We start from the raw sequence: 27,414 nt of genomic DNA on the forward strand, positions 1-27,414 counted from the left end.
GACCCCTGGCCGTGAACGGGGGTGCGGTGAGCCCCGGGCCGCGCGGGGCGCGTCGGCCGAGCCCCGCAGGCTGTGCGGGGTTGCGCCCGCAGTCACACACCCACACGCACACACACACATACACGCACCGCGCCCCTACTCTACAGTATGATTTAATTTTCCAACACTTAATGTTTACTGCATAGACGCACTGTATAGCTTCTAAGTGCTATAAGCACGTATTAATATCAATATTTATAAAACCGAACTTTTGAATTTACTTATAACATTTCGATTTTAATAGAATATGTCAATTCTCGTCATTTACTTTGCAAACAAAATTACACAAAACCTGAATTATATTTCAGACAGTAATTAAATTATTTTAAATAGCATTAATTAAAAGTAACAGTTAAATATCACTATTTAAAAGTAATAATTTAATTCTAAGAAGACTTCAAAATCAAAAATTGTTACTTTCAAATAATATTTATATTATTTTCAAATCTTAATAAACAAAACACATACTGTACTACGGCAGCGCGTCGCAGAGTAACGCATACAGTTACACACAGACGCGCACACTAGTACATTTACCCAGTTTCCTTCAAAGCCTCCGCGAGCGTGCGCACTGCCGCCACACCCCCGCCGGCGTGTCTACGGCGCGGCACCACACAAGCACAAAAACCCAGAAAGTTACATCTGTGTGAGTAACAGACTTGTATAAATACTTTATACGAATACAAAATGTTTCAGTGAGTGTGAGTTTGGTACTTCCGCCTTTTATCCGTGTCACCCACACAAGCGCGCTGAGTATTGGAAAATTGTTTGTGTGTGTGAGCAGGGTGCATCGACTCTTCCGCTTCCGCCGGGTACAACGGCCTCCGGACTGATTTATGTCCGTTAGTTTGAAGGTTTGCGTGTTATTGTCACGTTAAGTAAGGATTTGTATGGATAAAGTTAATGTTTTTAATACTATTAATGTAACGAGACCTTTTTATAGAATAAAGTTATATAAAAATTATATCATCTGAACAATAACGTTCACTTTATTATAAACAGTCAGTATTCCGAATTCTAAGACTTTCAGGATTACAAAACTATATTTTTATTATTACTACTTCAAAAAATAAGCCAAAAATCATAAGTAGACAATTCAATAAGACAAATTAATAATTATCCTGCCTACAGAAAGGCTGACGCGCGGGAAAGCTTCATCTCGTCGCAACGCCGCAAAGCTTGTTAGTGACAAGAAACTGCAGCCTGCGACGAATGCATTACTTTTACAAAGAGAAAGAATTTAATTCGACAGTCCGTCAATGAGTCTTACTCACTCAGAATCGTTAAATAGTCTATCTAAGTGTATAATTATATGTATAAGAACTCATTTAGTGCTACCTAGTTCGCTCTCTTATAAAATTATTGTAACAACTAACACTTATTTTATCTACGGATATCCATTTTATAGGGTTTTAACGTTTGTTTTCAGATGGATTGTAAAATTGATTCCTTTATCAATATCAAAAGAAAATAATTTCTTGATTTTGATGTTTTTTTTTTAATAATAACTTATTACTGAATGTACATATATCACAATTTTTAAAGACAAAAAAAATCGTGTAACAAATTCCACAATCGGATTCAGACAAAGCGCGAAATAAGAAAATAAATCTGCGGATCCCAATAACTCCATTAGAAGGGGTTTGTCCGTTGTACAAAAAAACATAGTCTCGCCGCCGCCGGCCCTCCCTCGCTTGCTGTCAAAGCGCTATTAAATATTTAATTTGTCGCTTTTTCACCGCGTCTGCGAACATGGCGCGCAAATTGATCCACGTCTGTCTGTGAGTCCCTACCTAATGGTGCTCATAGCGTGCTCATCGAATAAACAAAGGTGTGACTTACACTATTAAATTGATTTGTTCTGTTTGTTTATGTGTTCTTTTGAACTCACTCTCTCGACCTGTCGATACCTTCAGCAAGAAAAGGCTATTCTTGTACATGCTTGATGATTTCTTTTACGTTGTTCCGACGTTTTCAAGTTAGTTTAACCAAACTATTTTAACCAAAAATCGAAAGTGAAACATTAGTAAAAGGCTCAGTAAAAAAATTCTATAGGTAAAAAAGAATCAGAAATGAACTGTATAAAATTTTCAGTCCATTTCAAATTAAGAATCCATAGAAATCTATTAAATATATTAAAATACTGAAAAATTCTTAATTATGTTATTTAATAGCTTATATGGAAGACACTAAAACTATTTAAAAATTAACATTTTCACTAGTATCTTAAAGATGACTTTCGCTTTGTCCCGAGGCAAGCTATTCTACGCTGTAGAACTTGCGCACTCCCTTCTGTTCCTGTGCGTTCCTCCCGAGCTGCAGACGGCGTATTAATATTATTTGATTTGGGAACAGGGAACAGGGAAGAACGCACTTGCTATATGCACATTGAATTAGCGCAGCTACCGAGATAGTTACATATTAAATGATGAGTTTAATTTAATGTTTAGTTTATATAGATGAGGAAAAAAGATTAATTTACAACGTAATTTTATGAAAACAATTCCTACATTAAGGAATAACCAAGTATATTTTGAATAAAATTTATATCTTTAGTTGTATGCATCTCAAAGTAGCACTTTTGCGAAATATAAAAAAGCGCAAATTTCGCTATGTCGTGGCACCGGGTAGAGCCAAAAAGCGCGCCCCGGGAGAGATCAATACCATCCACGACGCTGCCGCCCTGATACTTGAGATTCAACGATCATTGGTTTAAATTTGAAGGCGGAAATTGTTTTATTGGGTAATTTCCATTATTTTAATTAAATTAGCAGTCGGTTAATTAATTGAAGAATTTTTAATATGTTTTTAACAATTGATTTTTAGTTTAATGTAAAAGGGAATAATATAATGAGAGAGAAACTAAATGGTTGAAGGATCTGTGTGTCTACCAACATGGAGATGTTTGTGCGATCTACCCGCAATAGTTACTTATAGAAACGCTCTATGTGTCTCTCGCTTTATACTTGCTAATAAACAATTTAGTGGTGCGTTTATTTTTTTACCCAGGACATGCAGATTACAAGTCAAGTGCTTAAACCCTAAGCCACCGACGCTCCCATTTTTTGCTGTAATTTCTTAATATGAGCTATATAAATTACATGCAAACGAGATTAACATGGGAATCGTGCCAACTAGAGAAGTCTTATTGTTTTCAATTTATTGTATTCTATTCATTTTGTCTAGTACTGATTGATGGTCGTTGATGATAAATTTTGGCGGGAATCAAATGTTAAAGGTCATTGACCGGGTTCGTCTGGCAAGCGACTAGGAATAAAGCATATCGTGTCACATCATGTATCCACGCCTTGATTGATCAATAACCATCAGACTAATGAACGCACACACGCAAACCGCACGCTGTACGCACACTGTCAGCACGCAGACATGTTTAGCAGGTGAGTGATTCGGCTAGTGGGGGTACTGAACCGCACATTTTTTGTTTACACCAAGCACGAGGCATCTAGTGCACGCAGTTCGCTGGATAGTGTAGTGCCTGCGGATCCTTTGTTCAAGTCAGCGGATAATCCGAAACATGCTTTAAGCGCGCGCTAATGACCGGAAATGAATTTAATGAATAAATTTTGTAACGCCTCGTCATTAATGAATTCAATGAGCATTTTTTTTTGCCTCCAACACACTCAGCGCATTATATTATTAAAAAATGCACACTTTTGAACATGATGTACACCACCACAACTCCTACTCGTATAGTAAGATAGTCTATTGTTTTTTCATCCTAACCTGGTGTTTCCACTGCCGATACTCCAATACCTACAAAGTATTACTGTCTCTATTAATACACAGAGAATGAAAGGGACGCCAATATATTTCTTACATGTTTTACTTCAGTATAAACCCTTAATTACTACAATAAATAGATTTAACCGGCAATATATTGACCTAACGATATGTATTTTCATTTCTGATTCTGGATAGTCTGTATTTATAATAATAAATGTACAACTTATTTTTACGTCAAAGATCACTATTTTCACTCTTACCTAATTCATAATGAATTCTTGCGACATTTTATAAACAAAAAGAAAAATCTAGAACAGGGAAGTAAAACAAATAGGTATTTATAAATATCAGCATGTTGTAATATTTATACTTAGTAATTGTAAGTTATTTAGTGTTTTGTGTGAGGGTAAGGGTCCGATGGTGACCTCGATTCAACCCCTATGACCTCGCGGTACCAGGGCACCATGAGACGTGTAATACGATTACACACAATACCACTCACGTGCCAGTCAATAGGTAAATTGCTGCGATGTACGCTGGTCGAGGTTTTACAAAAATATGTGTGCTTGTATGTAAAATTAATATCCCTATTTTGTAGTGAGATGTCTTTTTACATAAAGAAAAATCAAGAACTTACAATTTAGTAAGTAGCAATTGACACTGCCGTGAAGATTTTTCGCACATCCGTGTTAAATTAAATCAATTATAACTATGACTACAAGAACACTATAACGTTTTGAATATTACTTATTTTATAATACCGGACAAAATAAATTTATTTAACTCAACATACTTCTGCATGTGCATACAATAAAAAACAATTTTAATATTTAAAAACTATAAATAATAGGTTAAAACTACTAAATAAACTATATACTTATACCAAACTAAAAATAAAACTAGATAATATAAAAAATCGACCTCAAATCTATATATATAAAAGAAAGTCGTGTTAGTTACACTATTTAGCTTTACGATTTAGCTGAAAATTGATGGGGAGGTAGCTTAGAACTAGGAGACGGACATAGGACCTTTTTTATCTTATGTGCATTTTTTTTATTCCGCGCGGACGGAGTCGCGGGTAAAAGCTAGTAATATATAAATAGACAAAATGTAAAAAAAACAAATTTAACATTTAAAAATAGTACCTACGTGACAATTTTACTGAACGTAACAATTCCTAAGCAACAAAGCGGCAATGCAAGGGCTCTCGGTTGATTTAATCAGAGCTCCTCACAGCCATGGGGCCCTGGTACCGAGGGTGCTATGGGGGCGGATGACCCAGTTTCAGTGAGGGTGCCCATCCAGGCCTACCCCCATCGATCCATGGCGTTCACATGCCACGTAATAATAAAACTCATGATTTATACAGAAAAACATATTACAGTAAGAATATATTGTCCTAATGCTTTTACGGAATTAAAATTTTATTTATATTACACAAAATATTTTTATATCTTCGCCTTATACTGGCTTAGGCAAACATGAATTTGTGCATAATATGTGTTCTTTTTTATTTGTTGATAATAATGCAGTTTCAATTTTTATAAAATTGATTGAGTTTTGTGTGTTCGTTCAAATTTTACCTTCAATAGTCAAAAATTTTCAAGCGTTGAGGTGCTTTTCGATTAGTATTGTATCATAGAAATAAACTTATTCAGTTTGTCATTTAATGACTGAAAAAAAGACCTCATCAGTCTTTTTTCATTTAAATAAGTTTTTAAATGAGAAACATAACGTTACATATTAATTTTACAACACGTGTTCGTGACAGATGCACCGTGAGTCTTCCAATCAGGCAGCAGATGGCGTTAAAGACGTCGGCCCCGCAGCCGCAGGTATAATCCTAGACGACGCTCTAAGGAACCGACAGTTAATGTTACGCTAACCAAAAATTACTTTACAAAAACAGGATGCAGAGATTTCCTTTATAAAAACTACTAACAACTACTAAACTCTAATTTAGTAGCAATAGCTTAGGTTACTTGCTGATTTAAGACTATTCTATGGCTAAAAAAGTTTTTAAAATCAATGATCGATTTTTTAGTGTCTATTCGAGATTAAATGTGACATGGATTTAGTACGAAAATAACTTAACAAGCAACATATATTCGGTTCAGCTGTGATTGAAATAAACAATTCACAACATACTGTGCTCTGGGTTTCAGTTTATAACATAATATGCATACTTTTTTCCGTTTAAATAGATGTTGGAAGTCATATGAAACTCGAAATTCAATTTACTTTCATTTTAGTTTGACACAAACAGTCGTATAATGTGTAATACATTGTAGTAAAGAACTGTTGAGTACAACGGAAAATTTAATTAAAATTTCTACAGAGACAAATACGAAAGTGTTATAAGAAAGGTTTAAATAACATGGTATTCTTATTGCATTTAACAAAAGTCCGATGCAAACGTCAGCTGCAACGCCATCTTGCGTCGTAAAAAATAGGCCAATAACATTGCTGGCGAAAAAAAAAGGTCGAAGAAAAGTAAAGATGGCGGCAGGTGTTCTGTCAGCTGCTCGCGCGCACCTTTGTATTTAATTGAACCGCGCGCCATTACTTATTTTGTTCGTTTGAGTTAAAGACATTGACCGTTTGTAAGTTATTCAACTAATGTATAACTGTCCCTAACCGACAAAATATGTCAGTGGTAATATTATTACAACATTAAATCATTATAGCAATTTAATTTACGAGGCTGCTAAAATGTACTGATAAACTGTTAGGAATTATTTAGTCTATCAATTATTTGTTATTACGAAGTGAACATTTTTGTGATTGCTTTAGAGCCTGTGAAATTTATAAGGGTTGTTTCGTGTTTGCCGGTAGAACAATTTCGTTTCGTTGAGCAATACCCTTGACTTCTTTTATAATTTGCACCACATTCACACTGCATCTCTCTTAATACGTCCTTTCAGCAAGATCGAAAAATAAGTATTATTGTTATGAAAGAAACCGATTGTTATCACTATAATCCATAATATTAAAATTTATATCTGATAGTAATTTTCTGTGAATGCACAATGCAGTGCGTATACGCAGGTGTCGCGCGACCTACCGCCACGTCTTCGGCGACGCACGTGTATGCCATCTGCCCAAGTCACAATTTACCTACTTATGTCATGACATCTTACTAATATTATAAATGAAAAATTTTGATAGATTCATGTATAGGTGTTTATTTCCACTGCGGTTGCGTTCCGTATGGAGATCCCGTGTCCCCTTGCTATCGCTGTTGGCGGCCACCGTGGGGTTTTAGTCGGTGCAGACCCGACATAACTTGTCTGTTTTCCCCAAACAGATAAGTATGCGTTAGGCATTTCCCCACGAAAAAAAAAAAAAAAAAAAAAAGGTGTTTATTTCCAGGTAACTCCAGATTTAAATGGATATAGATAATAGCATTAGGCTACTCAGTTTTTTTTTGAATCCTCGTATACGAAGTCGCAGGTGACAGTAACAAAATAACATCTTTAAGTGGAATTTGTGTTATTTATTCTGTTCTGTACTATAGTTAAAACAAAAGCACTGTTCTTATTTATTACTATTTACGGCCTAGCACGAATATTTGCGACACGTGCCTTCGTAACGTCATCGACGAAATGTACCAATATTTGTATGAGATTGTTGGTGTGCTTTGCGGCTTGTAGAGGCGCTACGTTACGAAAACATGCTCACGAATATTCGTGCTAGGCCCTCTTGTCGGACTGCAATTACAAGTTATACAGGTCATTCAATAGTCAAGAAACCGTGCAGATGGTCAAGTATCGATAAAAATGCGGTTTCCACCTTGCAAAGTGAGTGACCATGTGAGGTAGCTGACCCAAACAGAATGTAGGCATCTAGGGTTCATTGTGGAATCTCCTATTTCTAGTTTGGTTACTGTTCTATTATAAGAATCATGTCTGGTCTAGTTTTGGTCAGATATGTATGTTAATTATTTATTTTAAAAAATTAAGAGAACCACATTTCACTCTCGATAAGCATATGGCCCTCTAGCGTCCAAACTAAGCAACTTTGGATGTAAGGAGTGAGTTTTTTTTAAATGTCAATCCAGTAAAAATTTACGGTTAATCAATGGAAAAAAGTTAACGAATTAATTAGTTTAGAGGTAAACTTTAAATAAAAATACAAAAAGTTTCAAGATATTTTTTTATTATTCGGTTAAAATTATGTACATACATACAATAAATTAAAAATATATACATAAATGTTAAAAATAATTATTTTTTTTAAATTTAAAATGACTTAATTTTGAATACGTTACAATGAAGAAAAGATTATTTGGGAATACGTAATAATTATTTTAAATGCATGAAAATGTGGACGAAAGTAATATTTTTTGAATATTGTGTCAAGTTAAATAATATAACCTTTAACAGTAAATTTAAAAATTACCATTCTATATGTTCCAATTTTAGCGAGGTATGACATTTTATTTATCTAAAAAACGTGTTTATTTTTTCGTAGTAATGCAAACTTCATATTATGTAAAATCATTAAACATTATATTAATCTATTTAGTTAACTAACTTTATTACTTTTGTACAAAATCTGCAATACTTATTAACAATTTAAAAATGATCTACAACTTCATGTTTTCTATCTATTATTTATTTCATATAAATACACTCAATGTCTAGCAATGAACAAGGCACTAATGCATTTATTTAAATTTAAAATATGCCTAAATCAGGGGTAGGCAACTTATCATTTCAAAATACTATGAAAAAATGCAAACATTTAAGTCTCCGAGATTAAGTAATAATCCACTTCAAATTTATTAAGAGAGTACTTAAGAAAATATATCTTTTCCTTTTTTCCCTTTAATTCTCTGTAACATTTTCAATCTCTATTCATTCATGACTCAATTTTGCTCATTTTGACCATGCCTAAAAAAAGGTTGCTTACCCCTGGTTCATAAGTGTGTGTAAGCTAATACAGAAACTTATTTCGTCTTCATTGAATTAGGAACAAGATGAATTGATACTTGTTTTTCATCTTTCTCTTCTAAAAGCAATAGCATGGAGTCATTGAATTTCGTAATCTATAAAAAATTAAAGTTTCTAGAAATGTAAAAAATATTTGACAGGACATACTGCACTGACTAACTTAGTTATTTCCAAAGATGAATTTGTATTTCTGCTAGGTTTCTGGTCACATTAAGCTTATAGAAGCTTTTTTTAATAATGATGTTGGGACGTAGTATATAATTTTTTTTTTGTTGAAATTAATCATAAAAAAATTTCCAAGTGGCACTTGAATATCAACAATTTAATCCAAATAATCTTTGGAATAAATGAATTTATTCAATTTATTTCTTCTTTATTTAAATTTTTATCTATTCCCAAGCAAGCTATGGTTCAATTAGATTAAGACATTAATTTGTACAGATCTAGACAATGTAACATTTATTTATCGCTATTGCTTGTAAAATCGACAAAATGTGTCAAAATGTATAGGAAAAATACTTGACATATAAAATGTTAGTTTGTCTAGTCCTCCAGTACTTTTAACAATTGTATGTATGTATCAAGAGATGCTTTTGTCCATACAAAGACACTTCAATGTACACTGAGTGTACCATGTATCAGCTAACTATACGTCCCCACTGATGTGCTCGGAACCTACCCCAAATTAAGGGTCCATTCCAAAATGGCGATTTTAAGGTTAATTTTTTACTAAAGAATCATCAACCAGTACTAAATGCCCAACATTCCATATATACAATTAAAACAGAAATAAAGATGAGTTAAATATAAAAATAAAGCTCCGTCCTTGTGTTAAATTCTCACTAATTTTATTATTTTCTATGCATTAATTGCAATATAACTACAGTGTAAATGTGAAGAAATAAAAATATACAATTCTTTCAAAATTTAATTTTTTTTTTTCAACTTAATCTATACTCAAGTTAATTTATTTCATCTTGAGCTATAACAAGTGCGGCACAATAATTATTTGACTTAGAAAATAACCTGCTGATCACAGATAAAAGTGCTTCAAGTGATATAGACAAAAAAAAAGATTACAGACACTGAATTAAAAAAAAAATATGCAAAAACAATCCATTATAAATAATAATGACAAAAAATTAAAAAATGTATTCATTAAACAAAATAATATTATTTTAATTAATTCACTGTATATTTGCACCCACATCACAGAATATGATATAATACAAATTGTTTATGTCCGCTGTTAGTAATACAAACAATATGATAGCAAAATTAATTAAGAAACAGCTTAACTCACGTTTGATCGTCCGGTGCCGTCACCGGCAAGCCGTTTCTTAATTAATTTATTATGATGTCTCACGAAAGTTTAAACAATTTAATATGATAGCAAATTGTAGTAAGAATATAAGATATTCTTACTTCAAATGTTGGATAAAGTAACATTTTGCTATATTTATTCATACTTTGCTTTGTAGGTGCATATAATTATATTAATTTAGCTACAAAATGCCTGATAACAGTCATATTAACCTCTTATATACCTTAGACAGGAAACTTGATTGCTTTATAAGATTAGCCATACCACAATGTGGCAGATTTTATATTAAACATCGGCAACTGTCCAATAACTTAGTAATATGTATACAAAAATATATCAAAGTAAGTTTTATATGAACTTATTTGATGTATTTACTAACATTTGAAATAACAAGCACGCAAGTACTGTAGTCTTTGCATATATATTCTGAACTCTATTTACATAATCAGAAAAAAAAAAACATTACCTGAATATCTCAGCACTGGATAATAAACCGAGGCACAATATAAACCGTTCATTTATAATTTAAAACGAATCACCAAAAATCACAAACTGAAATATGTTCTATTGATAAATAAAATAAATCACTTTGAGCAACAATTGTTTGTACACAATTCACTTTGTACACTCCATAGATTGCCCGGAATGTTCTAGTCATAGTCAATATCCATATTGTACTGACGCTCGCCCCGGTCATTGCTGGAATTGAGGGATGTGGTGGAATTGCTGCCCGTGGAGTTTGAGGTGGAGCGCTGCGGGGCCCACACACCTCCCGTCGTCACAGACGACGTCGTGGATGTTGAACCCGAGGTGCTGCTCGAGTCTGCCAGAGAGTCCCAAGTCTGTGTCTGAGGCCCAGTCGTTTGCGGTCGCCTCGTTAACCTCCTTAGTATCACTCGTGGTAGTGACGCTGAAATGAGCACCACGCAAATCAATAAAAACACTGAGAACAGTTTCTATCTTGCATTGGAACATTTCAGAACAACTAGCACCGTCTATATTAAACACCATTATGCCGTTAAATATCCATCCATCCATCCATTCAGCCTCGTAACGCCCACTGCTGGGCATAGGCCTCCCCCAAAGATCGCCACAATGATCGGTTCTGTGCAACCCGCATCCAGGATATTCCCGCAACCTTGACCAGATCATCGGTCCATCGTGCGGGAGGCACGACCTGCCCACGCTGCGTCGACCTGTACGTGGCCGCCATTCCAGTACTTCCGACCCGGGTATCGTCGTTAAACTGCGTCCAGACCACCGGAGGACGGTCAGCAGCGTTCCTTATAAAACGGTGGAGAAGCACTGCGATCGCCAACCCGCCTGCTAAGCGTGGCGATTATGGCAAATTCCCCCCTCATGATGGCCGTTAAATATAATACCTTCTAAATCTGCCAGGATAAGAGAACTTGGGTTGTGTCTTAACAACTCAGAATTCAGGGCACAATACCAAATTGCTGTTGATATCAGGATTGTATGAAACACGAGCATATAACTTACGTGGTGTGTATAGACGTCGTGAGGTGACTGTTGGCTGCGGAGCGGGGTTGCCGGGCGGAGGCTGCGGGATCAGCGAGCGCCGGCAGATGGGACAAGTGGCGTGCAGCTGCAGCCATGGCCGGATGCACGTCGAGTGGTACATATGCAAGCACTCCAAGCGCGATACCGACTCACCTGCAAAGTGATAACTTACTATTACATACCAGATAGGCCGTTCTACACCCACAATACAACATTCTCCTTCTAAATAACTGACAGACATGGACTTGACACAATGAGTCCTAAAGTGAAAGCAAATCCGCGTTTCGTCTGAGTAAGTCTCTCCCCATCCTTTTGTTACTACGAAAAGATCGCAAAAGGAAGTAGTTTTTATAGAGGTGGGGATGCATAGTAAGAGGAAATATTCTCTTTCTGTAAGTCCCCAACCCAGTCAATTAAAAGTAGGGAACGTATCTGCAATTGCGGATGGCTATAGGCATTGGTCGTAATATGTTGTCAGAATTATTGCAATATTACATAGTATCGACTCCGGAACTGTGAGTGTGTACTAGGAATAAATAACATCATAAGTAACAACCTTCTAGAAAGTTCTCCCAACAGATAGAGCAGGTGGTGTTCTCCGCGGCCTGCTCCGCTGAGATGGTCTCAGTGGGCAGCGCCGCCAGCTGCTCTCCTGGTAGCGGCGGCGGGCCTGTGTTATCCAGTTGACCCAGCATTTGTGTTATAACTGCATCTAGGCCTGTAAATATTTATATAATATTGTTACATCACTTATTCTAATATTATAAACATGTTTCATTAAACTTGTAAACATTTTGAATTTCAAATTATTCCAGTACTTAATGTTTCTGCATTAAAGAATAAAAATAAATTGTTTATATTACCTTCCCCACCTAACACATAGTCTCCGGGGGCTCCAACAAATACTAGAGGTGCTCCTGCGGTTACCACACCAGTGCGAGGTCGACCGTTTTCTAGCAGCATTATTAACTCTTGCACAAACTCTGGCCCTGGTACTGGAGTCCTGGTATAAAAAAAATAATTATAAACTATGTACATTAATATTAAACATAGTGGATGGTTGTTTCAGTACCTGTACTGAGACAAGGAGTGTAAAATCAGCTCGCTCCCTCTATCATATTAGTCCCCGGCTAATAAATCCAATCAAATTTTAAAAGCCAGTCAAAACAACAAATCTCTCAATGTAAATTCTATAACCAGGGATATACAACTCCAAATGCCTTGGAACCTGCACAATAATAAATTGTGTCTTAATACTCCCAGGAGTTTGATTTTTGGTACACTGATAACTAACAACTGCTCTCAACACAACTAGGTTTAAGTTTAAAGAATTTATTCTCAAAAAGACAAACAAAAAAGTCACGAGAACAATATCGCCGTTTTAGTTGTCTTTTTACTTTTTTTACAATGTTATGTTTACTTTTTAAAATGTATGAGCTAGCTTTGATTTAAATTGATTACATGAACTTAAATTTTTAATGGATGAAGGTAACGAGTTAGTAACTAAAATCTTATTAATTGATAGTTCAGACATTCTATTCAAAATCTCGAAAATTATAATATAATTTGTTATTAATTCCATAATGCAAGTTACAAAAAGCAGAGACCAACAGTGGCAGATCCCTCAAATACAATATTTGCTAGGTGCACAATTCTATGTTTCATCTGATGAGTGTGCATGCCAGAGACCTAATTTTAGTCCACGTCCACGGAAAGAGGATATGATGCAGGTGGGAGCGCATAGCAAGAGGATATGTCCTCTTTCTGTGCATCTCCTCCTTTGTCGATTAAAAGTAGGCAACGCATTTGCAATTGCAGATTTCTATGGGCAGCGATCGCTTCGCTATTTAGGCCAATTCATGCGGCCTTTAGCTCCTTTACAACCTTGTGATAAAAAAAAACTAATTTAAATCTCACCGTAGTCCTGCCGCTGCCATGAATGACGCCATATCGTTAAAAATTGGTGTCACACCCTGTAAAAAAATTGTGAGTGATAAAATATCTACATTTTAGAAAACCTATTTGCTCTAGAGTGAAATTGCCTGGTATCATCATTATTTAAAAAAAATTTTTCACCAAATTCTTTATAACCTTGATTATAAATAAGTCATTATTAATAACAATTAATTTAATTTCTGGTATTGGTAGAAATCAATGGAAAGAATGATGTGACATATATATCTTATACAAGGGAATATAACATTTTCCTTCTTAAAACTATTAAGACAAATCATTTTATTCATAATATGTTTCAACACAACCTTTTGTTGACACATTATATAAAAATAGATAACACTATCTTCTATGTCATAGCCACAGTTTTCGTACACAGATAAAGAAACGAAAATAATATTATACTTGCATGTCATTAATGCATAAAAGAATTTGAAAGATATTTGACTGGTCATTATTTTGAGCTATATTTATAATTCAAACTAACTCATCAGGAAAACTACAAATTTTATTATAAATTACTAATTACTAATATTAACAATTTTAACCATGGTCTGGACCAGTGTTTCCCAAAGTGGGAGATAACGCCCCCTTTGGGGTGATAACGAACCCTTGTAGACTTGAAACCTAGTAGGGGGCGATAAGAGGCCCAAAAAATGGGGGGCATTGAAATTAATTAAAGAAACGAAAATGTGGTTTTTAAATTTTAGGGCTGAATAAAAATTAGGGGCGCTCTGAAATATAATTGATTTTCAAAGGGGGCGGTGAAAGAAATAAGTTTGACAATCACTGGTCTGGACAATAAATTATTAAGAACATGGTTTAGAAGACAATGAGATTGCTGAAATAAAATGACTATAAGTTATAATAATTTTCATATGTTTTATATCATCGCAGCTTAGAACATTGTATGTGTTGCACGCATAACAAAATGTTAGGTGTAGCAAGACGTAAAGAGATGCAGGGGGTTGGCACTATGTAGTGCACGGATGACGTTGAGGCACCAAGATATCAGAAAAGATGTAAAAATAAAATTTTATGAAAAAGATGTTTCAAAGGTAGTAGTAGACTATATAGTAGGAAACATTCTTTCTTCACCCTCCACATTTCAATTGATTTACTGATAAGATTGAGATCTCTGAGATTTCGTAAGAGAGGTAACTTTTTGTGCCCATTTTATCAATTTTTAAATGAAGGTAGGATATGGTCACACCAACCCAGTTTTAACTTTTTTTTATCTCTTAAAATTCCATACTTACTGGTCGACTTTGATTTGACCGCACTTCATTATCCTCCACACCGCTCATGTCTCCAATATTACTCATGTCGGCATCAGTGAAGTCATCTCCAGACTGATCCTGTGCCTCCGTACTACCCTCCAATTGCTCCACAAAGCCCCCATTACAAAACGGACAAGAATAATTCTGAAATATATAGATATGGGAAATAATAAATTTGCAAAATTATTAAAATCAATAAAAATTATTAAATAAAATAAAAAAAGTTAGTTTTGGTTTTATATTTTAAGCTTGCAGAGCGAGTCGGTGGAACTACAGAATTACTAGTAAATCTGTATAATTCAAGACGTAACTAAAAAGATTAATGCGAAACTGATAAAATGATATACCATACCGTAATCATTGTAAGCCTATTTCATACCATAATAATCATACTAATGATTTGTATTTCACCACAACCTGTCATTTTTTCCCAGAATTTACAGATGGCAAATTCGCCTGGATTGTCCTTGAAACTAATATTTAGCATATCCTGCCATTTGAGAGTGATATGACCCTAATCGTTACTTGTTTTTGATAATAATAAATATTTATTGATTTTTACCTGTAAAACTTGATTGAATTCAACGTTACATTGGTGGCAGAAGAATCGAGACAAATTTCTCCGCTCAACTTCTGCGTCAGCCATTGTTGAGATTGACGTAATTACAAAATGTAATATTCCACACGATTTAAATGGTACTAGGAATTGTGCTTTCAAGCAATGAACAGAAATTTATCATTCGCCATTTTTTGAGATATGCACAATCCAGTTCATAGAGTATATAATCAAACTTTTCCATGAGACATATTTTTATCTCATAAAGATTATATAAAAGAACAATTATGATGACTGAAACAGAACATAAAAATGTGTTTTTACGTGAATCAGATTTGAAATATAAAATTGCAAGCAAAGTTCATAGTTACATTTATCTGAAACGTAATTAGAATGTCTCTTTCAATTAATTTTCGTTTGATAATTTGATAAAAGCATCGATTTATAAAGTACTGGCTACCCAAAAAATACAACTCCTCTTCATATAGCGGAAGACGGGAAACCTATGGAATTCATTTCTTCAATCGCAACAACAATTTATAAAAATACCATGGCATTTATTTTGTTCGAGTTGTATTTTATTGTAATTACCGTTCAATTTTTGATTACCTGATGTAAAAATTAATAGGAATTAACGTAGGATATATCGAAAATAGTGGATTTTATTTTTAAATGACTCTAGATTGCAACTAGTTCGTTTCATGTTTAAATGTATTATAAATGGAGACTGTGGCGCCCTCATAAGAAGGTATCATTTTGTTGGTCAGGCTTTAATGAAATATTTTTACTCTTTGATTTTGTTATGATACATCAATGAAAATAGATAATGCTTGCAACATTATTTGTCTGTCGTTGCATCGGATCATGTAAAATAGTAGAATTTTATTTTCTCTAATATTTTATGCAACTTTAAGTAATGTGCTTATTGATGATCATATAATATATTTGTCATCGTTAACAATGTTTCGGCTAAGTTAAAGTCAACAGTATTGTAGTGGAATTATGTGAAAAAGAAAGTGTTACCTATCAGTGCAGTGTTTATGGACTAGTTGTTATCAATTTTATATAAAAATATTTTTAATCATGATAAATACGATTGATATTTTAAAATACATTCAAAGTCTTCAATTTCTCTGAGTGCACTCTTTGCTCTTTGTAAATAGTTGTGGAAGAGGTAAACTGGGTCATTAAAGTGGAAACTATCATTTCATATTGATTACAATGAATGAGAAAAGGTTGTTCCATAATTTTAAGAGCTATATAAACGATTCGCCTTTGGTAAGTTGTGTGTCTTAATTTATATCATTTATTTAATGCTATAAAACTAATGACCCAAAACTAGATGGAAAGATGTAGTGCTAAAAGACATGAGTGAGTGCCAAGTCTCAGATGAAGATGTCGAGGACAGGGCGAAGTGGAGGAAACTGATTGGAAAACCCGACCCCACCACCATGTGGGATACAAGCTAGGCAGAGAGAGAAAGAGATTTAATGAAAGTGCTATTTGTTTATTTTATGTTAAATATAATTTATTTCTATTTCTTGCAGAATAATGGTGATAAAAATGGATCCATACAAGAGTTAAAACCTAAGTTGTTAAATGGTGAGTAGTAGATATTTTATGTAGTTGGACCACATTTAAAAACTCCTAAATTGCATTATAATAATCTTACAATGATAGAATGATATTGTACAGCAGTTCCACAATTATTTACTAATTAAACTTATTAAAATTATAGTTTACCAGATCAATTAATGTTGAAGGCTATTTTTTATTCTTTTATTCCTGTCTTCTGCCAGTATTCAGACTTCACTTTAAATTAACTTCTAACCCATAGTCAATAGTCATGAGTGGTCATTATATTATTTTTATTAATAAGTGAGGTGCAAGAACAACCAAATATAATCTTTATATTCTTATTTGTATGACTGTAATCTATAACTCTTAAGTTTTGTTAAAGGAGTAAGAATTTTTCTACATAAATAAAAATCAATGTTTGTATGATTTGTATATAGTCCAAGACCATAGGACAAATTCTAATGAGACTTTGGTACAATATCCTAATCGTGCCAGAGAAGATAACTTGAAAAAAAAAATAGGGTTTGCAAATACTGTGCTTTGAAACATTTTCAACATCAAATTATGAAAATAAACAGTAAAGGGAACATTATTAAAATGAATAGATAAAATATTTATAAACACATTTGAAATAAAAATACAAAAACAAATTAATTTCCTTATTACTTTATCTCAAACAATTAAATTATTTACTTCATGTATATAAATAAACTTCACAATAGAATAAAACATAACAATTCATGTTGTAGTCATTTCCTATGTGAAAGTTTTCTTTTTTTAATTTCAAATTAAATTAATTTAAATTTTTATTAATTAAAGCATATAATCAAAATTTAACACTCACTTAGAAAAATAACTCTCACAACAGTTGAAGCCAGCAACAACAACATCAGTTGCACGAATTGGCCTCGCTCAGTGAAATACCACAATCACACAGAAGACAGATGTGAATTGAAAGTAATTCCGCGTTTCGTCTGGTGAGTGTGGTGCCGTAGGGCTAATTTTAGTCCTCTTTCCCTTCCAACCCCTTTCCCCTTATCAGGAAAGGATGGGAAGGGGAGGTGGATTTGATGAAGGAGGAGATGCATTGGAATGTTAAATATTCTCTTTTTTGTGCGTCTCCTTTGTCGATTGAGGGTAGGCAACACATCTGCAATTGTGAATGTCTATGGACAGCGGTCGCTTCGCCATTTCGGCGAATTCATGTGACCACTTGCTCGTTTGCCACCTTGTAATATAAAAAAAAGGTTTTTGTTAAGTACCAATACTATAGAAAAAAAACATTACTTTTTGTTATCTTTTACTAGATAGCTCATGAAATGTGAAAAAAAAATACAGTCGAATTGATAACCTCCTTCTTTTTGAAGTCGGCTAAAAACTAAGAAAGCCTTGTATGTGGATAACCATATTTTATGTTCTCCTAGTCACCTGACACATCAAATGATGTAAATCACAATAATAACTTGATTGCGCATGCGCCACGCGCGCCTAACTGTAGCTCTGTTTACGTATGCTGTCCTGGTACATTTTGTAACAAATATTAATTTTTGATACTATCCCAAACATATAAACGGAGCTTCTATGTCTTATGTCGTAAGGTTGAAGTTACTGTAAATTGTATTATATATAATAACAAACAAAAACTGTGAGACTGTATGTTACGGCCTCGCGTGTTTATGGTGATAGGAAATGATGACCCAGTAGGGACTTGCTACATTCGATTGGTTATAGCGGGATGGGATTACTTAGGCTAGATTAGTTTTTTTTTAAATTGCTACACAATCAAATAAAACCTCGTTTAATATAAATCATTTTCTATAAGAAGGTAAAGTTATAAGACGATCATTTTAAATGTTATAATAGTTAGCTGTCTCCCGCGATTCTGTCCGCGCGGAATTAAAAAAAAAACTTAATAGGTAGCCTATGTGTTCTTCCAGACTATGCTCTACATCTGTTTCCAAATTTCATCAAGATCCAATGAGCCATTTTGCAAATACCTTCAAACATCCATCCATCCATCCATCTGAACATTCGCATTACGATGGAATGTCGGTAATATTTCTTAATAGTAAACCTTCACTATCTGAAGTCACAATTTATTAATTAAAAGTACGTAGTTTTTTTGTATATACATATATGTTATTCTAAAATTCCCTTTAAAATGTTTATTGTCGCAAGAAGTTTGACATTTTGTTAAATTGACGGCTTATTAAAGTCAAACACGAAATCATATACATATTTATTTACTGTATTGCTAATATTACGAATCATCTTGTACTACCTTATGTGTAATTATGTAAGTAAAGATAGAAATTCCAAACATCGACTTAGTAGGTGATTCCCCGCAAGTATTTATAGTGCATTGACCCCACCTAGTACACTGTAGGGCTTCCTTATTTATGTTTAAGGATTAAACCTTAAGCCACTATTAACTATCATTACATACGTATTTACTTAAACAAAACCTACCTACTATCCACCTTATTTATTGTAGAATATTGTTACTAAATGGATAAATCCATCCAAATACAGCAAAAGTCAATAGTCTATAATATGCCTGCCTTCAACAGCTACCTTCTTGTCCAAATTCCGTCAAAATTGAACCAGCCGTTCCGGAGATTACTCGAAACAAACGCAGACGGACAGTCATATAACCAGACAGACGACACACAGACAAAAATGTAAAAAAAAAAACTTGAGAGGTGTCAAGGGACACCCGGATGGAACGAAGTTCCTTTCGAATAATTAGTGAAGGAACCAATGTTTATTCTATGAATAAAAAACTTAAGTCTTCACAAGAAGTACATTTTATTTCTATGAATTTTCGTTATATATTGTCACGTCGTTGCCATGGTGAAGTAGCGCTCATTCGTCGTTAACATACTTATTATAGCAAAAAGTGTCGTGACAACTTTTCGTAAGAATTTTTTCCGTCTAGCCCCCTTTCACAACGCGCGATAAGGAACTTCGTTCCAAAATTGTGTATAGATAGAAATAATGATATTTTAGGACAGACAGACGAATTATATTCAAGATAACATTCTGTGGTAGATATGAAACGAATAACACTCGTTAAAATCGATCAATCTGTTTATTCTACAGACCACAATGGAGCGGGTGTAATTTAACATATTATACCTAACTACGCGCGAAAACATCCTGTCAATCGGGCAAAAGTTATGAATAAGCTCTCTCATTTATAATAGGCCATTAATTCGCTCGTTACATAACTATTATATTACGCACGAACACTTTAATCTGTCTCGAATCAATTTTGTTTACACGAAGTATTTTAAAATTTACAACAGCTATTGAAAAACTTTGTATCGTCTAAAACTAAAAGATCAAATAATTTTTGCACTGCTTTTTATTACAAGTAATCTTTGAATCGATCGTAAATATCGATTATTATGTTCAACTGTTTATACGGATAACACTGGGAATAAATAAATATATTAAAAACTCTTCCAAGGCTACGGTGTCAGTGGAGCGAAAATGTTATTTGGTCGAATGCGGTCATCCTCCGAGGTCGCCTGAGAAACCGCACTATTTTCGAGAAGTTATACAACAGACCCTATTTTATTAACAAAGTTTCGCGAATCGATAACTGGATTACTCATCTCTAGTTTAGTAGAACTTAAAATTGTAAGTGACTAACTTTTCCCTGATTGCGCGTGTTTGATTCGAAATAAAAGACACGAGTTAAAGTATTTGACAATTTATGTATTCAACCATATGTGTAACACATTTTTCACCCCCCACGGCGCAGCAATTTCGGCAACAAAGTATTTTTGACAGGTCTCTGAAGTAAAATTACGCACCAGGGGATTCTCGTGTCACAATGTTGGCATACTCCTTCGAAACGGCTTCACCGATATTTATGAAATTTTATATGCATACTCAGTAGGTCTGAGAATCGACTACTATCTTCCCCATTTTTCATACCCCTAAGTGATAACGTTTGTAACTTTGGCACAGATGTAGAACATAGTCTGGAAGAACACATAGGCTACTTTTTAAGTTTTTTTTTAATTGCGCGCGGATGGAGTTGCGAGCAAAAGATAGTATACTATAAGTTTTATATTTTAGATTTTGGTAGAAATTGTTGCAAACGGCAATTTAAATACCGCACTTTTGAATTTTTCAGTCCCTAAGATTTAGAGATTTAGATTTCTACACTAAGCAACTGTTAAGGTAACCCTTAATCATCCCCGAGTTGAGCAGTAAGTATCGTTGTGTTGCAGGCGAGTTGGTGGTGGGTGCGGCGCACAGCGCAGTGTTGCTGACGCCGCTCAGCGAGCGCGACGGCGGCCGCCTCGGCTCACTCTTCGTCACCAACTACAAGCTATCCTTCGTGCCCATAGAGACCTCGCACTACGATGTTAGTATGCAGTAACTACTAATCTTTTAGCCGAAAGACTTTGCGTAATAGAAGGCGACTGTAGAACCAATATTTAAGAAAGTAAAAGAAGATATAGTCTAGGTAGATCTATCGCAAATAAGTCTAAGTATTTGATCAAGAGTTCCGAAATTAACTAGTAGAAAACAGTAAGAGACCGATTCTTTAGCGTACACCGAAAAATGTGTCTTCTAATATTTATAAGTTGTAAAATTTATAAGTCATATAAGTACTATTTTATCGTTCTTTGCTTATGTCCCAGGAGTATGGTCAGAAGAACCACCTGTTAGGAACATTTGACGTGCCGTTGACGGGTGTGGGCGCGTTGTGGTTGACGGATGGCGGGCCTCAGCGCCGGCGCCGTCTGTTGCCCTACGCCGATATGCCCGGCAAGGTCAAGGGCCTACAAGTTATATGCAAGGTACAGCAATACACTTATCACCTTCAAAAATTCTTTCAGAATATTGAACTCCTTTAAATTATATTAAATATTTAAATTCTTGTTTTCAGAACATGAAAGTGATGACGTTCAGTTTCGCCAACTCACCGATCGGCAACGGGCGCAAGGTGGCGATGGCTTTAGTGCACCATGCGTTCCCCAAGCGCCACGACTTGCTGTTCGCGTTCGAGTATCGCGAGCCGTACTACCCCACCCTCCCCCCGGACCTCAACATGTTCCAGCGCCCCGGCGACTGGAAGCGGGAACTGGAGCGCTGTGAATGTCCCCACTGGAGGATCACTTGTATCAATGGAACATCGGATGCTTTTATGCTGACCGCGGGAGAGACCCTCATAGTGCCCAGTTCGGTGCTGGATTATAACTTGATGGAATCCGCGCGGCACTTCAGGTCGGGCAGAGTTCCCATTTGGGTGTGGGGCAGGCCAGAAGGTGCCGCGCTATTACGAAGTGGAGAGTTGCTGCAGACTGAACAATCCGCTACCGCTGAAAGTGTTTTATTAGAACAGGTACGTAATTTTAAATAAGATTAGTAGTGATTAAAAGATTTGTGTTAAAATGTGATCTAATAATGCGGTTTTGTGTTTTCAGGTGCGTCGCTCTCACCCGAAGCTGACGCCGCCACACGTGATCTACCTGTGCGGGAACAGTGCTGCGGGCGGGCCCTCTCCCGCACATCTGCCGCCGCTGCAGACATTACACACCTCGCACAGGAAGCTGGCCGAGCTGTGCACACCCACGACGCTAGGAAATTTCTGGGTAAGATATCCGGCTCGAAGGACCAGAATATTTCAGACTTGATTGAATTGACATTTGAAATGTTTTCCTCTAACTTTCGTTAGCTACAAGACTCTCAGTACTACTCGATCCTGGACTCGAGCCGGTGGCTGCGCTATGTGGCCAACTGCCTCACCTTCGCGGAAGAAGCCGCCGCGCACCTCAACAACAATGTCACCGTCGTGCTACAAGAAGGTAACGATTGTTGATTTACTGTACTAAATACACACTAAAGAACTCCCTCAGCGACTGTTTACCGTCTCTGAGTGCACCAATAAGTATTAGTTTATGAGTATAGTTAATTTGATTGTATGTTTGCAACTAAAGATGTAAAATATTTTGTGGTCCTTCGAGCCGGATTGGGTAAAAAAATATCTATTTTGCAGGCGATGGCGTGGACTACAGCGCAGTGGTGTCCTGCCTGACCCAGCTGCTGGTGGACCCGCACTGTCGCACCATCGCCGGCTTCCAGTCGTTAGTGCAGAAGGAGTGGGTCGCGCTAGGACATCCTTTCTGTGACAGGTGACTTGCGCACACGCAGATAATAGTAACAGCATAGTCTTTGTCACTAAGAAAGCTTCTTAAACAACAATTAACGAAGAATCCGGCACTAAAAAAAACTTGAGGTGTCAAGGGACACTCGGATGGAACGAAGTTCCTTTCTATTAATTAGTGAAGGAACCAATGTTTATTCTATGAATAAAAAACTTAAGTCTTCACAAGAAGTACATTTTATTTCTATGAATTTTCGTTATATATTGTCACGTCGTTGCCATGGTGAAGTAGCGCTCATTCGTCGTTAACATACTTATTATAGCAAAAAGTGTCGTGACAACTTTTCGTAAGAATTTTTTCCGTCTAGCCCCCTTTCATAACGCGCGATAAGGAACTTCGTTCCAATATTTGAAGAGAATACATCGTCATACACTACTAAGGTAGTGGTAGTGTCACGTCGTTTGCTGTCGTTGCATATTTTTCATCAGAAAGATTGTAATTCCAGACTAGGTCTACCTAGGCCGGGCCAGGCCAAGGAGAGCAATGCGCAGTGTGCTCAGTGCGCGCCAGTGTTCCTGCTGTTCCTGGACTGCGCATGGCAGTTGCTGCAGCAGCATCCCGCCGCATTCCAGTACACAGATACGTACCTCGTCACACTGTGGGACTGCGCACACAACCACCTCTTTGACACCTTCCTGTTTAACTGCCCGAGGGATAGAGATTTAGCTGTTTCTAAGGTAAATTTATCCTAGAATATAATGTCATTTTAATTTATAACTATAATAAACATGATTTTTAGCCGACTTCAAAAAGAAGGAGGTTATCAATTCGATTGTATTTTTTTATGTTTGTTACTGAGAATCTCCGCCCCTGGTGGTCCGATTTTGATAAAAAATATTTTAATCGAAAGGAAGTGCTTGCAGATGGGTCCCATTTTTTTTTTTACAGGTTTAATCGTTCTTTAAACAAGAAATGACAATTCTTCATTGGTTTCGACAATGGATGAAACATTTTTTTGTTATATAACAAGGTGGCAAACAAGCAAGCGGCCACATGAATTCGCCGAAATGGCGAAGCGACCGCTGCCCATAGACATTCGTAATTGCAGATGCGTTGTCTATCCTCAATCGACGAAGGAGACGCACAAAAAAGAGAATATTTTATTCTTCCTATGCATCTCCTCCTTCATCAAATCAACCTCCCCTTCCCATCCTTTCCTTATAAGAAAAGGGATGGAAAAGGAAAGAGGATTAAAATTATGTCTCCAGCACCACACTTATCAGACTGTACTTAGAATTACTTCCACTTGACGTCTGTCTTCTGTAAGGTCGAGGTATTTCACTGAGCGAGGACAATTCCTGCAACTGATGTTGTTGCTGACGTCTACCACTGTTTTTTTTTATTTTTTATTAATGGTTACGTTATAATTGTTAGAACTTCGTGGCACGCCCTGTGTGGGACTGGGGCGAGCAGTTCTCTGAACAAGACCAGGCCTTGTTCTACAACCCATTGTTCACGGCCGACAGACCTGTGGCGCCCTCGCACAACACACACATCGGTAAGTCACATACAATTGTATTACTAAAAGTCAAATTTATAAAAAGAAACAGCGAGCTGATGACTTGAATCGTTTATTTGAGAAACCCCATAAGTCCAAAATACTAAATTTTTCAGGAGAAGCAAAAAACATTTTTCCAGGTTAAGTTAGCATTAACATCGTGAACCAATGATAAGTAATAATAATGTTAGCATCTCTAAAAAAGATTCGAGCATAAAAAAAATTAATTGTTAATTACTACAATTAACAATAATGATTTAAAGTTGGTGGACTTATGGGGTTTCTCAAACAAACGAACAAAATAGTACAAAAATCATTAATTTATCAATTTTTCTCTCTCAATAATTTATTAAATTTATAAAATAACATATTTGAGAACAATTTATCGATGCACAGACTTCCTTATTGATTTCATTGTCGATAATCAAGACTACTTTTTTACTGACAGCCAGTGGTCACAATTGATTTTATTTTTAAAAAGGCGTCAATTTTAATTTAAAAACATTTTTTTTACTCAGAAGAAGTTTTTTTTTGGTAAAAAAAAGAAACTTATTTTTGTAATTTTGAAATTGAATGTTTAGTTGAGAAACCCCAACACGGATTTGATAATTTTTGGTACTGGTAAACGCGAAAGAATATTCAAAGAACCGATAAATGCAATAAATCCAATTTGGAAAAAAATGTGACTTATGGGGTTTCTCAAATAAACGATTCACTTGTTGTCCTGGTGAGAATTATGGTGATGTATGTCATCAGGTCAGGGTACAACAGGATGGCGTAACTCGCGTACAGAGGCGTGGCAGAGTGTGGGGGCGGGGCAGAGTGGGCGTGGGGCTGGGCGACTGCGCGTGTGCGGCTCTGTGGGCGCGGTGGAGCTGTGGGCGCTGTGCTACGAGCGCTGGTTGCCCCCACTAGACGCGCCCCACGCCGGCCGCGCCCACTTCCACGCCTACCACTGGAGACTGCGCGCGCAGGTACATTTACAGTGCCTTTCAATTTATAGCATAGGTGGCGCTGTGATCGCTTACTATGAAAACCATAGACAAAAATTACAACTTGTTTAATACAATCTTTTGGAACGAAGTTCCTTATCGCGCGTTGTGAAAGGGGGCTAGACGGAAAAAATTCTTACGAAAAGTTGTCACGACACTTTTTGCTACTTCACCATGGCAACGACGCGACAATATATAACGAAAACTCATAGAAATAAAATGTACTTCTTGTGAAGACTTAAGTTTTTTATTCATAGAATAAACATTGGTTCCTTCACTAATTAATCGAAAGGAACTTCGTTCCATCCGGGTGTCCCTTGACACCTCAAGGTTTTTTTTAATTTATTCTTATTTTATTAAACATGGTCGTACCACAGATTCAACAGTTAAGCGAGAAGTTATCATCCTTATCGATAATGAACAACCGGCTGTGGAGCGGCGAGGAGGTGCCGGAGGTGCCGGTGCCAGTGGGCTCGCGCTTCTTCCCCTTCAGTCTGGGCCGGCACGAGGACCTCGCCCGGAACTTGGACTCCATGCAGGTCAGCCTCATCGACGCCAGCCAATTATTGGACTCGCAGTCCTTGTTGAATGCACCTGATTAAGTAATTTGAATCTTGTATTGTCACTGTTAGGGTTTATTTTAGTCTGAACATTACAAATAAATATAATCTGGAAAATTCACTTTATATATCAATTTAACGCACCAAAACTAATTCAAAGCTGATATTATGCATCTATTTGATGTTAACGAGTTTAAATATTTATATTTATCACGTGTTTTCAATTGATAATATTAGAAAAAGTGTATAATTTTAACTTCTATATAATACAAATGAAGAGCAATATCGTTTGGGCTTCGTAGAACAAATTTGTTACAGCCTTACGATTGAATGAGTATTAAAAAAAATAATATATTGAATTTAGTTTGTATTTATATTGTGTAAATATGGCTATACCTGTTAAGGAATTGATTGGCCCGTGTGTGATGCGAACAAATTAGTGATACAATATTTATTGTCCAGTGAATAATGTTAAGTGATCTACTATTTTGTATTAATAACTTTAAAAGCGATAAAATGTCAAAACCGAAGACATTTCTGTCAACTGTCAAAATTTGTATTGTCTATGGTTTAAAGACGTTAAATGATAATTACAATAATTAGTCTTTGCCACGATCTATATTTAAAAAGTTAATTATTGGCAGATTATAAAAGAAATATTTTTGAACGATGAATATTTTTAAAAGGATTTAAAGAGTTAATTTTGATTGAACGCTATATAAATGTCGTAATATCTTGTGGTATTTATTGAATAGATATATAACAAATTGTTACCATTTTATTGTAAACAGTTAAGCCATTTTGTATTTTTATGTACAGCTAATTTGTTGTTTATAATTTAAAAAAAAAACCATTCTTTTCCCCACTTATTTTTTAACAGTTTTTTTTTCGAATCACAAAAATAGTTCAAGGATACTAGGACAAATTAGTGTTGCCATTAAAAGTAGATAATAATTAAAAACTCATTCCAAAAACGAAATGTAAACCGTGTCCAATAACATGACACGCCTTGTGACGTCACAACTCATGTTATTGCGCTCGGATATTTGTATGAAAAATGGTCTACTTAAAGTAGGAATGTAGTACAATGCAGTGTTGCTACTTAGGACCAAAATTAATTTATTTCTTATGTGAAATATGTTGTATATAAGGCAGCTAATTACAATAATTTATGTTATATTTTAAAGTTCGGACGTAGTGTGAATGTCTTCCAATTGTTACTT

At 35.5% G+C, this 27,414-nt stretch overlaps 2 protein-coding genes across 2 annotated transcripts; one reads left to right on the forward strand and one right to left on the reverse strand.

Moving 5' to 3' along the window:
• Positions 1 to 10,077: 10,077 nt before the first annotated feature.
• LOC106711439 (E3 ubiquitin-protein ligase RNF115) lies at positions 10,078 to 15,595 on the reverse strand. The gene is made up of 7 exons (XM_014503751.2): positions 15,382 to 15,595; positions 14,799 to 14,963; positions 13,504 to 13,559; positions 12,450 to 12,589; positions 12,143 to 12,304; positions 11,566 to 11,739; positions 10,078 to 10,975 (listed from the first exon to the last, which is right to left on the reverse strand). The coding sequence occupies exons 1-7, from the start codon at positions 15,463 to 15,465 to the stop codon at positions 10,716 to 10,718; spliced, it is 1,041 nt and encodes a 346-aa protein (XP_014359237.1). The 5' UTR covers positions 15,466 to 15,595; the 3' UTR covers positions 10,078 to 10,715.
• Positions 15,596 to 16,226: 631 nt separating this feature from the next.
• LOC106711374 (myotubularin-related protein 10-B) lies at positions 16,227 to 26,346 on the forward strand. Its single transcript, XM_045682803.1, has 12 exons — positions 16,227 to 16,653; positions 16,923 to 16,977; positions 21,198 to 21,334; positions 21,615 to 21,773; positions 21,863 to 22,318; positions 22,401 to 22,568; positions 22,652 to 22,781; positions 22,973 to 23,108; positions 23,587 to 23,818; positions 24,516 to 24,639; positions 25,396 to 25,613; positions 26,009 to 26,346. The coding sequence occupies exons 1-12, from the start codon at positions 16,597 to 16,599 to the stop codon at positions 26,231 to 26,233; spliced, it is 2,097 nt and encodes a 698-aa protein (XP_045538759.1). The 5' UTR covers positions 16,227 to 16,596; the 3' UTR covers positions 26,234 to 26,346.
• The last annotated feature ends 1,068 nt before the right edge of the window (positions 26,347 to 27,414 follow it).

Source organism: Papilio machaon, chromosome 20 (genome assembly GCF_912999745.1).
Source record: "Papilio machaon chromosome 20, ilPapMach1.1, whole genome shotgun sequence".
Classification (NCBI taxonomy): Eukaryota; Metazoa; Arthropoda; class Insecta; order Lepidoptera; family Papilionidae; genus Papilio; species Papilio machaon.